Raw genomic sequence first — 15,409 nt, 5'->3', positions numbered from 1 at the left:
CCTTACAATACTGTGGACTTTACTGTTTTTGTGTTATGAGAAAAGTGAGCTAATTTTGTATTCTTCAGTATTTATCAAGACTGCATTCATTTCTCTTCTATTTCTGTTTCTATTTTCCATCCTGTTTCTTAGCATTCCTTGCATTTTCAACCATGCCGCAACTCGCCCAGAAGATAAAAATGTTCTTTGGATTGGCACCGCTAATCACCGTGAATTATTTTACCAACCCAGTAGCAACTAAGTTGCTACAGCTTCCTGACCACACGCTCAAAGTATGTATTTTGTACCCATCATTTGACCTGAGACCATTTCTCGTTCTCATAGACACCTAAATTGGCCAAAGCTGCAACTTGGTATCAGGGTGTTGTTTTAACTAATCTGTACCCAGGCCCATTTTTCCATCTTGCTGTGTCCTGGGTGCCAGCAGAAAGCATCTGCTGTGAGGTGCTGGTATAAGAACAATCCTCACACCTGTGTTTGCATTCAGGGCCCATATTAAAGGGTTTGGTACAGGCAACTCTGCATTTATGCATGCTCTATTTAAGTGTAGCCATGCACCCAAGGAACCCGCAAGTGGATCCCAGAAATGGGGAGCACCCCGAGAGTCGTCCTGGCTTGTGAGTAGACCCTCCCCAGCACCTGAAGAGGATATCCTCTTCAGGCTCTGGGGAGGGTCTCCTTGAGAGCAGGAGGCGGGAGGCATGCGGGGTAGCTCAGCAGCAGACAGGCTGACAGCTGGCATGCGGGGTAGCTCAGCAGCAGACAGGCTGACAGGCAGGGAAGGTTCTTCCCCATGCTCAGCTGATCAGATACAGATGACTCCCCATTTTACGCAATTTCACTGATGTGTGCGGGGGTTCATAATGTAGGTAAAGGTAAAGCAGGGGTCCCCAGACTTACCGGCGTTTGGGCCGGTTCCCACCGCGCTGATCGCGCGGCGGGCCAGAGGATGGGGGAGCGCACGCCTGTGCAGGCCGGCGGGCGGGGGAGTACTGGCGCGGCGGCGCGCTTCCAGGGTGGAAAAAGCGCCGAAAATCGGTTGTGCGCATGCGTATGGGCCTCCCCCGACCCGGAAGTGCACCAGAAATGACCTCTTCCGGGTCGGGAGAGGCCCATACGCATGCGCACAAAGGATTTTCGGCGCTTTTTCCCCGACCCGGAAGAGCGCTGCCGCGCTGTGCGCCGTAAGAGCGGGCGGCGGGGGCGGGCAGCGGGGGTCGTCGCGGGCCGGATTGGCAGGCCAATTGGGCCGCATCCGGCCCCCGGGCCGTAGTCTGGGGACCCCTGAGGTAAAGGAACCCCTGACCATTAGGTCCAGTTGTGACTGACTCTGGGGTTGTGGTGCTCATCTCGCTTTATTGGCCAAGGGAGCCGGCGTACAGCTTCCAGGTCATGTGGCCCCCATGACAAAGCTGCTTCTGGCAAACCAGAGCAGCACACAGAAACACTGTTTACCTTCCTGCTGTAGTGGTACCTATTTATCTACTTGCACTTTGAGGTGCTTTCAGACTGCTAGGTTGGCAGGAGCTGGGACCGAGCAATAATGTAATGTAACCCCCTCATAAATAGAGAATCACTTGTACAAGCTTACAGTTCCTGCTGATGGGGAAGATCCATAAGGATCTTGACAGTATGATGGCATTTAACCCGTTTTTCTGGACTCAAAAATACTTGCTGATCATATTGGAGGCTGTTTGGTTGGGGTCCTGAGTTGGCCAGTGCTCCCCTCCTCCTGGTTTGAGCTCAGTGACCCATTCCACAACATTGTAACATGGTCAGTTTTATTCCCAGATTAGTGTCCTGTTGGTGGGAGGATTGAGAATGAGCGATTTTGGGTTGTTTAAAGCCCCCTGGTGGCTCAGGGGATATTTGATCACCTTGGGGGCTTTATGATTCACAGCTCACCCTTGGCTGTTATGCTACACTACTTTCTACCCTTGGCAAAAGCAGACTGAATGCTCTGTTCAGATCCCTCAGCAGGGCGCCAGTTGTACATTGCATAGATGTCAAGGTGCACTTTAACTTAGACAGCTGTAATTAGATTCTATACTGCCCTTCAGGTAGAGAACAGAGTGGTTTACAATATAAAACCACAAAAATACATACCATAATAACAAACAAAAACAAAACACCTTTTAAAAGGCCATAGATGGTTTAATGGGCATTCCGGCACCAACAAACCAACCCACTCATAAATGATACACCCGGAATCAATAAAGTTTTGGCCAATTTCTAATATCCCATAATTTTGTCTTGTCTAGATTGGTCCCCTTTGGGGCTGAGGCCTTGCTTGGGGCGGGGGGGGGGGGTAGTCACCGTGAGTGGGCAATATTTTTTGTAGTATTTTGTTGCTACTTGATATTATTAGAAGTATCTCTAGGAAAACAGGCTTGAATAACAAAATGACCTATGTACTCATGTTTTTGTTTTGGCAGGAAATGTTGGGAACTAAGCAGCTGTTGCCTCAAGGCAAAATTTCTAAATGGTTTGCTACTCATGTGTGTAACCGTTTCTTAATTGATTATCTCTGTAGCAGTGTTGTCTGCCTATCAACTGGCTTTAATATGAAAAATCTAAATATGGTAAGATTTCTGACTACTTAATAGGAGATAGAGAGTGTGATCTAAAGAACATAACTGTGTGGAGGCATCTCTGAAATGAAAGCCACTTAGGACATCCGTAACTTAATTACTCCAGGACAAAATTGGCCCTAGTTGTACTGTATAATGAAATGTATTCTAGTTAGGGCTGTAATCCTGTGCACAGTTACATGGCAGTAAGCCTGGCTTAACACAGTACAATTTACTTCTTAGTAAATGTGCATAGGATTGCACTGTAAGTATTTTGGTATGTACAAAGTGAAAATGGAATTTATTTTGTGGATCAGTTGCATGTTTTGCTCCAAGCAAATTTCCCTCTTATTTGGTAACACAATATTGGGACCGGCAGCTAGTTTAGAGTGTTAAGCTGATCTCCATAAAGAGGTTCATGTAACTACTACTTAAACAATGATTTTTGCATGATATCCACATTATTAGCTCTGGTGCACTGCTTTTGTTTAAACAAACCAAATGGAAGTGAAGTGGCTGTTGCACTTTGTGATAAATTCAGCTAAGCGTTTTGCTCTTTCTTACAGAGTCGAAGCGATGTATACATATCTCACTGGCCAGCTGGGGCATCGGCTCAAAACATGCTTCACTGGAGTCAGGTAGAATATTTAACAAATGTATTTTGCTTTTATGCTAAAGGATTTGAAGCCAAATGTGCTTTTTGTGTTTTTAAAGTTACCAAACAGTGACATTTCACCAGCAGCAGATATAATCATTCCCCCCCAGTGGATTTGCTTTTTTAAAATTGAAAATATATTTCCTCTGTATTTAGATGGACAAATGCTACATTTCTGCAGCATTTGGTTGATTTGTATATTAATGAATAACCCAGGTACTGGTAGTGCAACTGCAACCTTTGCCAACCTGCTTGGACTACAACTCCCATCAGCCAAGCCATGCTGGCTGGGGTTGATGAGAATTGTAGTCCAGAACATCTGGAGGACTCCAGGCCAGTGAAGGCTATGTGTTGTAGCATAAGGCAGGCCAAGAAGTGCTATGATTTGGGAGTACATGGTCTTGAATGTACTGTAGTCACTGGTAACATCTGCATGTCCCTGTGAAAAGAACAGGGTTGGGGAATCTTTTTGCCAGCACAGGACAGTTTTTTAAATCAGGATTAGCTTCATAGGTCACTGTGAGGCACAGGGGATATCGCGAAGTCCCTCCCCTCCTGAGATTCAGCCCATCCCCGAGCGCAGGGGAAAGCAGGGAGAGCTCCGTCTCAAGTGGGGAAGCAGGAAGTGGGGTCCGAGGCTCAGGCAGGGTAGCGAAGCCATCGTCCCAGGTGGGACAGGAAGAGGGAAGCAAGGGGGGCAGACCTATTCCCCCAACTCCGGAATTGCGCCGAAAACGTAGGGGGAAGAGGCTGGGTCTCCCCAAGTTATTATGTTGGAGAAAAACGCGCCAAACGCCATTCGGAGGTTCTGATTCTAGCGGATAAGATGTGTCTCTGTAAATAGCACTGCCTTCAGCACTGTAAATACGCAGCACCAATAAAAAGATAAAATGCAGAGCGGTGTAGAGTCGTTACTCTGAAGTAGCCCACTCCGGCCACTGTGACAGCAACCTCCGAATCATTTTTTGGGCTACTTTGGAGTTGCCGGGATGAGCACGCCAGAAGCGGAGAAATGGCGGCAGATCGCGGAGAAAGCCCAGCAGGACCTGCAGCAACTGGCCATGCAGGCACAGGGGGAATTAGAGGCGGCTAAGCAAGAAACGGAGCAGGTCAAGGAGGACTGCCAAAACCTTGCTGAACAGGTGAGAACGCTACAGGAAAAAGAGCAGCAGTTAAGGGTGGTAGCGGCAGACCTCCAGAACAAGTTGGATGCAGAGAAAAACAAGGGGGGAGGGCCCCCCCAACTCCAAGTGCTGCCAGGAAGGAGAGCAGGGACCCTAGTAAGCAAGTTCAACGGAGATCCAAGGGAGTATCATGGCTTTGAGACTGAGATCTTGTATGCCCTTGAGCTGCACAATGATGAGTTCCCTGATGATGCGCACAGAGTAGCGTTTGTAGTGGAACACCTTACCGGGGCAGCAAGGGAATGGCTCAGACCGTTAATCGTGACAAAAAATCCTTGCATGAAGAATGTCAAACTATTTTTAGAAGGCTTAAGAGTAATGTATGCGTCTGATAGCCATATGGACCAGACCAAAGAGGAACTGCATAATTTACGCCAGGGAAACATGACAGTTCGCCAATATTGGGCGAAATTCACCATGCTGGTGCACAGACTGGGGTGGGAACTGCACTCGCCTCCGATGCAAGCTGCATTCTATTTGGGGTTGCATGAGGATGTCAAGGATGAGCTCTCGAGAGGTCCAAAGCCCAATAGCATGGATGAGCTCAGCAAAGCGGCTCTGGCGGTGGGGGTGAGACAGGAATCCCGGTGGAACGACAAGCAAGCAACGCGCGCAAAGCGGGCTTGGTTCCCACGGTCTCTGGAGAAGCCACTCCCCCAACAGCCCTCCCAAGCCACGCCTGGGGCCAGCCAAGACCAGGTACCCATGCAAATTGATAGCGCGCGCGCGCGCGGGCTTTTCAAACCCCGGCGGCACCAAGACGCAAGGAGGGGAGGGGTGGAAACTGCTTCCTCTGCAACTCCCCCCAGCATCTAGTCAGAGACTGCCCACATCGCCGGGAGTGGCAAGGAAAGGCGGGAACGGTTGTGCCCTCCCCCACTGACACAGCACCACAGCAGGGAAACGAGACAGCCTGGCTGCAGGAGACAAGGGGCAGCAGCCAGGCGCAATCGGCAGCCAACAGCCCCAACCCACCCACCCGCGCAGCAAGGAGAAGCACCCCCCCCCAGAGCAGGGGTGGTTCTAGAAGTGACTCTAACGCTCCCAAATGGGTACCCCCTGACGGTCTTAGCGTTAATTGACTCGGGGGCGTCCGCGAATTTCTTTTCGAGAAACTTTGCAGAAGAGCACCAGATCCAACTTCTGCAGCTGGATTTTCCCCTGCACGTCGCCACCATTGACGGCAGGGAGTTATTGGGAGGGGCCATCACCCACCAGACCCCCCCCATGAGAATGACGGTGGGACGACACTCAGAGACACTGGCATTCAACGTCACCACCATCTCAGACCCCCCCATCGTCTTGGGCATGAGCTGGCTGGCGCGCCATGACCCCTCCATCAGTTGGCACCAGAGATGCATCACGTTTGGATCAGACTTTTGTCTGGAACATTGCATGCAGCACCAACCAGGGGAGGGGCCTCCAATAGCCATGGTGGCCACCATGCACGTCAAGGGGGGTGAGGCAATACCCAAGCCGTACTGGGACCTGCAGGAAGTCTTCAGCGAAGCGGAATCCGACCACCTGCCTCCCCACAGGTCCTTTGACTGTCAGATCAACCTGGTGCCAGGGGCCACGCTACCCCCTGCCAAACTGTACTCCATGTCAGACCAGGAACTGGAGGATCTGCGTGCGTTCATCGACAAGAACCTCAAGCGGGGGTTCATCAGAGAAAGCAAGGCAGCGGGGGACAGCCCGGTCTTCTGGGTGGACAAGAAAGACACGCAACAGCGCCGCCTGGTGGTGGATTTCAGACGGCTCAACAGCGTGACGGAACCGGTGGCTTTCCCTATGCCCAGAGTGGACGATCTACTGACAGCGGCACGCAGGGGCAAGGTCTTCACCAAGCTCGATCTGCGGGGGGCCTACAACTTGATCAGGATCCGGGAAGGCGATGAGTGGAAGACCACGATGTTCACGCCACTGGGCTCTTTTGAATATCTGGTGATGCCCTTCGGTTTGCAAGGGGGCTCTGCTTGCTTCCAGGCCTTCATGCACCACGTCCTGGGGTCCCTCCTCTTCAAGAACTGCTTGGTCTTCCTGGATGACATCCTTATTTACTCCAATGACCCAGTGCAGCATGTGAAGGATGTCAGGGAGGTGTTGCAGCGCCTGAAGGAGAACCATCTGTATGTGAAGCTGGAGAAGTGCAAGTTTCACACCAAAGAGGTGGACTTCCTGGGCTACAAGCTGTCAGACAAGGGGCTAGCGATGGACAGGGACAAGGTGCAGGCCATCCTGGACTGGCACAGCCCCAGGACGTGCAAAGATGCCCAATGCCTACTAGGCTTCGCCAACTTCTACAGGAAATTCATCAAGAACTTCTCGCGGGTTACGGCTCCCATCACTGACTGCCTGAGAGGCAAGCAGAAGTTCAGGTGGACACCGGAGGCGCAAGCAGCGCTCGAAGGCCTCAAGAGGGTGTTCGCCTCAGACCAGAACCTGTTCCACGTGGTGCAGGATGCGCCCCTACGCGTGGAAACCGACGCTTCAGACAGAGCTGTGGGAGCGATCCTGTTGCAACTGGATGCCAACAGAGAGTGGAGACCCTGTGCCTTTTTCTCCAGGAAGCTGACCCAACCAGAGCGCAACTACACGGTGTTTGATAAGGAGCTTCTCGCGATCCATTCTGCGTTTAAACACTGGAGACACTTCCTGGTGGGCGCCAAGCACCCCATTCAGGTGTGCACGGACCACAAGAACCTGGAGTTCTGGAGAACAGCCAGGGTGCTCAACCAGCGACAGATACGGTGGGCAGAGTTCTTCTTGCACTTCAACTTCTCCATCCACTACATACCGGGGGAGCAGAATGTCAGGGCGGATGCCCTCTCCCGCAAGCCAGAGTACATGGAGGAGGAGTTGCCACCAGCACCCCGACACGTGTTTCCCCCGTCGGCATGGTCCTGCGGAGCAGCAGTGGTGAGCGAGGCAGAACTCACAGCACTGACGGCAGCAGATGAGTTTGCCACCCGCATCTTCAGAGACCTGCGAGGGGGGAGGGAGCAAGCAAAAGGCTTTGCAGAACGCGGGGGGCTGCTTTTTTACAAGGGAGCCCTGTACCTGCCCACCAACCAGCTCAGAGGTAAGGTCCTCAAGCAGATGCACGACAACCCAACGGCGGGTCATTTTGGAAGGGACAAAACCACTCACCTAGTCATGAGACACTTCTGGTGGCCAGGGGTGCGGGAAGATGTTCGGGACTATGTAAGGGGCTGTGACACCTGCCAGCGAGCAAAGGTGGTCAGAGCAGCACCAGCAGGGTTGCTGGAGCCATTAGCCACACTGCACAGGCCGTGGGAAGTAGTGTCCATGGACTTCATCACAGACCTGCCTTCGTCCAGGGGCAAGACCGAGGTGTTGGTGGTGGTGGACCTTATGTCCAAAATGTGCCATTTTATACCGTGTGCCAGGGCGGTCTCTGCAGAAGAGACAGCCAAACTGTTTGTTGACCACGTATTCAGACTGCATGGATTACCTTTACGAGTTATTTCGGATCGAGGCCGCCAATTTGTTTCCAGGTTCTGGAGGCGGCTCATGAACCTCCTGCAGGTGGAGGTCAGCTTGTCGACGGCTCGGCACCCGCAGACCAATGGACAGGCGGAGAGGGTCAACGCCATTCTGCAGCAGTACCTGAGATGCTACGTCAGCCAGAGGCAAACGGACTGGGTGGATCGCCTGCCACTGGCAGAATTTGCCTACAACAATGCGGTGCACGTCTCCACAGGGGTGTCGCCCTTTAAGGCCAACTACGGGTGCGACCTCAGATCTTTCCCAGAGAGGGAGGGGGAGGAGGAGGAGGAGGGCCCACAGGCAGAGGATTGGGCAGAGGAACTGGAGACGGTGCACCAGCAGCTCAGAGAACACTTGGAGAGAGCCAAGGAAGCGTACAAGAAGGGGGCAGATCGCCACAGGCGACAAGGGGAGGTCATCAGGGTGCGGGACAAGGTTTGGTTGTCCTCGGAGGGCCTTCCCACAAGAGGGCGGTGCAAGAAGTTGGCACCCAGAAGGTTGGGCCCCTTCACGGTCACGCAGCAGGTCAACCCGGTTGCCTTCAGGCTGGCACTGCCAGAGGACATGAGGGTGCATCCAGTTTTTCATAGATCGCTGCTGTCGCCGTACAGGGAAAGCAGCAGGCTCCGAGGCAGCGAACAGACCCCCGAGGGAGGGGGGGAGAGGGGAGGCAGGGAGCAACTCAATGAAGCCACGGCCATCCTTGATTCATGGAGAGGGGTGGGGGGCCTGGAGTACCTCATGGCATGGGAGGATGCGCCGCCTTCCCAAAATGAATGGGTCCCAGCCACTCAGATACAGGAGGAATTCTTGGTGGAAGAATTCCACGCACTCTTCCCACACAGACCCAAGCCCTGGCACATGGAAAGAGAGGGGGAGGGGGAGGGGGAGGAGGTCGCAGAGAGCAGTTCACCGTGGGGATGGGAAGCGGAGTTTGAGGACCCAGAGGAAGAGGTATGGGTGTCTCCGAGGTCCACCCTGTCAGAGGAAGAGGCAGACTGGCAGCGTATTTTTACCCCCACCAGCTCGGACGCCACGGATTTCTTGGTCTTTCAGTCTTCTCAGGCGGAAGGAGGGAGCTCGAGGGATTGGGGAGAGGTGTTCACACCAACAGGCTTGGACAGCACAGAGTTTTTAGGCTTTCAGTCGTCACCGACGCCCTTGGAGCCCCTCGGGAGAGGAGAAGGGGGGCCTGGGAGGGGGGTGGATGTGAGGGACAGGGGATATCGCGAAGTCCCTCCCCTCCTGAGATCCAGCCCATCCCCGAGCGCAGGGGAAAGCAGGGAGAGCTCCGTCTCAAGTGGGGAAGCAGGAAGTGGGGTCCGAGGCTCAGGCAGGGTAGCGGAGCCATCGTCCCAGGTGGGACAGGAAGAGGGAAGCAAGGGGGGCAGACCTATTCCCCCAACTCCGGAATTGCGCCGAAAACGTAGGGGGAAGAGGCTGGGTCTCCCCAAGTTATTATGTTGGAGAAAAACGCGCCAAACACCATTCGGAGGTTCTGATTCTAGCGGATAAGATGTGTCTCTGTAAATAGCACTGCCTTCAGCACTGTAAATACGCAGCACCAATAAAAAGATAAAATGCAGAGCGGTGTAGAGTCGTTACTCTGAAGTAGCCCACTCCGGCCACTGTGACAGTCACATTTAACAGCAGAGTGGGGCCGCCAACCTGTCAATAACCTGATGTAACAATGGATTATTTCAAAGCATGTTGCAAGTTGCAGCAAGTCCCTCCCCTTAGTGTTAGTTGGGGATTCTGATGCAAACCTCTTGCTGATTTGTTTCCCCGAGTCTTTCAATGAAAAGGCCTCTCTGAACTGCCGTCTCAGTTGATAGTAGGTGGGAGTCTTTGGAGAAAGTGTGTGGGCCAAACTGGGTCCCCTGGCAGAAAAAGATTTTCTTGTGGAGTGAAAGTTCCTGATCCCTGCAATATATTTCACTTCTGCACAAGGGGTTACCCAAGCTACTTATCCACGTAATCTAGCTGCCGGGAGCAGAAAGGAAAATTCAGATTATATGACACAAGAAATTGGCAGCCCATAAATTACATGGGAATTACTTCCAAGTAAGTGTAAATTATTTTTACTATTTAAAATTTTAAAAGATGGAGACTTCCGGGTTGGTCGCGGTCGAGTCAAGACGTGGGTCGAAAAGGTGGGAGCATAATCTCGCTGATTTGGCCCTTTTGTAGGGGGCTTATAGACTCTCTGAGGGCAACGGAGGGTCGGAACCCTCGAAGGAAACTTTCGGGGTACGAAGGGAGGAAAGCGGCGCGGAAAACGGGGCTAGAAAACAGACTAAGAACTGATTGAGTAAACCTGGAGGCCCTCGCGCATTCCGAATCCCCTACCCCCCTATAAATGGCCTCGAGAGAGAGACAACCTAGCGACAGCTACAACATCGAAGACAATAACTAAAGAGCAAGGCTTAGTTCCTTTTTTAGAAAATTTATCGAAGACTTACCTTAGCCTGTGCTTCTATCGGGGAACGCTTGAGAATAGCGACGGGAACAAAGAAAAGGGCTTGCCTGAGCTCCCGGAGGTTGCAACATTGTAGCGAGAAACGCGGGGAGTGAGACAAAGAAACTTAGGAACAAAAAAGGAATCCAAGGAACAGAGAAATAAGGGACGACCCCCCCCCAACGCCTGGTCTGGAGGTACCCATAAAATGTTTTGGGGAAAGGACGAGGCGGAACGACGGGAGACTAGCGACTAACGATCAGCCAAGGAAGCAACAAGGAAACACCGGAGAGCAAGCGGGAAAAAGTAAGTCGTAAGTCGTGTAAGGGAGAAAGGAGTGGGGGTGTTCCCGGTCCCGAGGGAAGGAAGGAAAAGTATCTTTTCCCTTTTTTTAAAAAAAAAGTGACTCTCATTGACGGAAAGTGGATTGGCGGTGAAGAAGGGTAGAACACAAAACCCGGAGGAGAAACCCCAGAATGCAATTGTACCAACTTATTAAACTAACTTGAGAGCTGGGAGAGATCAAGGGGAGGAGGAGACTAGACAGAGAGGTAGACCACTAGAAAAGAAAATCGGCAAAAGGGGGGAAAGGTCTGGCAATTACAGAAGCCCAAAATGGCGACAGCAATGTGCTGAATCACGGCCAACCGGAAACAACTGAGTACAAAGAACGGGAAGAAGAGGGAAGGGCTAAGGAGTGAGAGAGAAGCCCCATAAGCAAAGACATTAACAAAGGCACAGCGACATCTGGTGGCGATCAATATAAAGACTAAGAAAGTGCAACTAAAGGGCGTAAAATAGAACAGACAATAGACCCTAATACCCCTCTCAACGTGGCAACTCTTATAATAAGACTTTCCCCCTTTGCACAGCCTCTATTCACTATGCAAGCTTAAAAATAGATGCCCAACCCCCCCCCAAAAGAGACAATTAGCTCCACCTCAGAAGTGGGAAAATTGGAAGGTCTAATCCAATTTAATTGGGCACAATACTCCCAAAATATAAAAATCAACATGAAGAAAAGGCTTGAAAATCAGGCAACGCCGGCTGTAGCAGGTCAACAAAGGCGTCAATCAAACGCAGATACCGAACCAATGGATATAAGGGAATTAATTCTAGGAATGAAAGCAGAGATTAATGAGAAAATGGACTCTATGAACGAGAAGCTAGATAATATGGGAAACAAAATTGAACAAAACTTGAAAAGAATTGAGGAAAATTCGAAAGCAATAATTGACCTGAACAAACAATATGAGGAGCTGCAAGAGAAAAATAAAGGGATAGAAGAAGTCACCCAGAGCCTGTCAACCAAAATGAGCAAACAAGAGGAAACAGCTAAAAAACATGCAGAGGAGCAGAGAGAACTGAAAAGGGCCCAAGAAAGAATAAGAGAAGAAATGCAGAAATTAAAGGATATGCAAGAGGCCACCTGGGATACAATTGCGATGCATGAACTTAAACAAAATGATTTGACATTGAGGTTTAGAGGTCTGAAAGAGAACCCAGAGGAAAATGTGGAAGACACCATAATTAAGGAAGTTGCAAAGTGGATGGAGTTACAAGAAGAGGATGTGTCTATATGTGTTGACAGAGCTTTCAGACTAAGAACGAAACAGGCAAAAGCTGGCAACTGGCCAAATGACTGTCTAGTCTTTTTGAACTCTAGAATATTAAGAGACAAAATAATGCAGCACAAAAAAACACAAAAGCTGAGGATAGAGGACAGAGACATTGTCATTATGAGGGAAATTCCACCAAGACTTTTGAGGAAAAGGTCGAAATACAAATTATTAGCAGATGCTCTGCAGAGGAATAACATTTACTATAAATGGGAGTTTCCTGAAGGGATAACCTTCACATACAAGCAGGTTAAGAGGAAATATACGACAGAATCACAGGTGGAAAAGTTCTGGAGAAAATATGCTAGTGCGTTGGGGGGGGGGGAGGTTGTGGAGAAAAAGAAGAGGAAAGGAAAATCGGAAAGTGAAGAAGAAGAAGATTAGATTAAGAATAAATAAATAATTACGATAGGGAAGGAAGAGGATAGATGTTCTACACTTGATCTATAACCCAAAGCTAGTCAGGAGAGTGAGCAAAATGATATGAGAAAGGAAGATTTTAGATAATGAGTGGTTGGTTATGGTAATTTTGGTAATTTTGTGTTGTTTTATTTAGATTATTTCTTTTTTGTATGTTTCTTTTCTTGTGAATATTATCTTTTTTCTGATGATGTGTTTACTGAGAAAGTAATTTTATTGTAGATTTTGTTGTATGTAGAGAAAGAATAAAGGTAATTGGTATAAAGTATATTTGGTGTCAGGGAGATTAAGATTGGAAAGTGCGGAAAATGGATTTAAGACTTACCTCTTGGAATGTGAACGGATTAAATAGCAAATTAAAGAGAAATAGATTGGAGCGCCTGCTGATAAAAATGAAATCAGATATAATATGCCTGCAGGAGACGCATATAGCAAAGAAACACCGCAGATTATTGGTGAATAAGAAATTAGGATTGGAATTTATATCCTCAGACGCAAATAAGAAAAGGGGTGTAGTATTTTACATTAACCCCAAATTAAACCCAGAACAACTATATAAAGATAATGAAGGAAGAATTATGATCCTAAAAATCAAAAATAAATTAGAGAAAATAATTTTAGTAGGGATTTATGCGCCTAATCAGAATAAGTCAAAATTTTACCAGAGATTGGAGAATGTGATGTTAGAATATAGTGACCAAAAAATTATTCTTATGGGGGATTTAAATGGGGTAATATCCACCGAACTGGATAAGGTGAACAAAGAGAGGAAAAACAAAAAAGAGGGGCGTCTCCCAGAATCCTTTTTTCAATTAATAGACAATCTGGATTTGCAAGATGTATGGAGGCGTAAACACCCCACCCAAAGAGAATTTACATTTTACTCGTATCCCCAAGATTCAGAAAGTAGAATAGACATGATCTGGGCGACTAAGGATTTGATGTTAAGATGTAAAAAAGTAGAAATTTCGCCCAAAACAATATCGGACCACAACCCAATAGAGATGGAAATAATTGGCGCAGAGAAATGCATTAAAAGGTGGAAGCTAAATGAATTTTTATTGGAAGATGAAAGGATAGTTAAGAAAGCAGAGGAGACAATAAGAGAATTTTTTCGGATAAATTTGAATCAAGAAAATAATTTAAACACAGTTTGGGATGCTGGGAAGGCTGTCTTCAGAGGGTTCTTCATTAGTCAAAATAGTTGGAAAAAGAAAGAGAGAGAGAAGAAATTAGAAAATCTTTTGAAAGAAATTAGGAAGAATGAGAGAGAATTAGAGAATACGAGGAGTAAAGACAAAGAGGATATGAAAAGGAACATTAAAGTATTACAAAGTCAAGTCTCTATGATTTTAGATGATGAAATAGAAAGGAAAATAAGATATTTGAAACAAAAGAGTTTTGAGCATTCCAACAAGGCAGGAAAATACCTAGCCTGGCAATTAAAGAAAAAACAAAAAGAAAGGACGATAGATAAAATAATAAAGGAAGGGAAAATAATAGAAGACCCAAAAGAAATTGCAAAACACTTTGTACAATTTTACGCCAATTTATACAAGGAAGGAAAGCCAGATCAAACTAAAATTGATGAATATATTAAAAACACAGATATATTAAAAGTTGATGAGAGGGGAGTGAAATTATTAAATGAACAAATAACAAAGGAGGAGATACAAGGAACAATTAAAAGAATGAAATCCGGCAAATCCCCAGGGACAGATGGAATCTCGGCAATATTCTACAAAACATTTATAGCAGTACTGACTGACCCCCTGCATAAATTATTAAATGAAATTTTAGAAAAAGGAACAATCCCGAAGACATGGGAAGAAGCATACATAGCTCTCATCCCAAAGCAGAACTCGGACAAAAATCAAATACAAAACTTCCGGCCCATTTCATTATTAAATAATGATTATAAGATCTTTGCAGACCTGATAGCCAATAGAATGAAAAAAGTATTGAAGAATATGATAAATAAAGACCAAACAGGATTTCTCCCAGAAAGATTTATGCATAATAACATCAGGAATATCATCAACATCTTAGAACATTTAGGCTTGAGGTTTAATAAAAAGGTTGCCTTTCTGATGTTGGATGCGGAGAAAGCCTTTGATAAAATTTCATGGACATTTATGAAGAGGTGTATTATAAGGTTGGGATTTGGAGAGAAAATTATAAAAGGAATCGAGGCAATTTATAAATCACAAAGTGCCAAGCTAATAATAAATAGTGAAATATCTGAGGGAATTCATATACGGAGGGGGACGAGGCAGGGCTGCCCATTATCCCCGCTATTATTCATTTTATGTCTGGAGTTTTTGTTGAAAAATCTAAGGGAAGAAACTAGGATAAAAGGCATAAAAATTGGCAAAGATATACACAAGGTTAAGGCGTTCGCGGATGACGTCATAGTCACTGTGGAAGACCCATTAGAGAGCATCCCAAAAACTATAGAAAAAATTAGAAAATTTGGTGAATTAGCAGGATTGGATATAAATATGAAAAAGACAAATTTGCTAACCAAGAACATGACAAAAGAGGAAGACAGGCAACTACAAGAAATAACAGGATTGGAGGTAGTAAAGAAGACTAAATACCTGGGAATATGGATAACAAATAATACAAACAATTTGGTTAAAGATAATTATATTAAAGTTTGGAAAGAAGTCAAGAGGGATTTGGAAAATTGGAACAAATTAAATTTGACGTTATTAGGTAAAGTGGCTGTAGTTAAAATGAACGTCTTGCCGCGAATGCTTTTCTTGTTTCAAATGTTACCGATATTGGGTACGGGGAATAACATATTTAAACAATGGAAATCGGATTTGACGAAATTTATTTGGAGCAATAAAACAGCTAGGATAAAACATAAATTATTAACGGATTCTAAAGAAAGAGGGGGGCTAGCCTTGCCAAATCTTAAATTGTATCACGATGCGGCAAGTTTTTTATGGTTAAAAGATTGGATAACCTTAAAAGACCATGAATTA

General features: G+C 47.3%; 1 protein-coding gene across 1 annotated transcript in view; it reads left to right on the top strand.

The window, feature by feature from the left end:
* LOC118096484 (putative lysosomal acid lipase/cholesteryl ester hydrolase) overlaps positions 1-15,409 on the top strand; it is a 28,489-nt gene that overhangs the window by 5,575 nt on the left and 7,505 nt on the right. The window contains exons 5-7 of the mRNA XM_060274872.2: positions 133-272; positions 2,436-2,582; positions 3,137-3,208. Of these exons, the coding sequence (XP_060130855.1) occupies positions 133-272; positions 2,436-2,582; positions 3,137-3,208 (359 nt within the window). The remainder of the gene's footprint in view (positions 1-132; positions 273-2,435; positions 2,583-3,136; positions 3,209-15,409) is intronic.

This window comes from Zootoca vivipara, chromosome 5 (assembly GCF_965207765.1).
Source record: "Zootoca vivipara chromosome 5, rZooViv2.hap1.1, whole genome shotgun sequence".
Classification (NCBI taxonomy): domain Eukaryota; kingdom Metazoa; phylum Chordata; class Lepidosauria; order Squamata; family Lacertidae; genus Zootoca; species Zootoca vivipara.
Note: the sequence above shows the minus strand (reverse complement) of the source record. Positions and strands in the feature narration are given on the sequence as shown.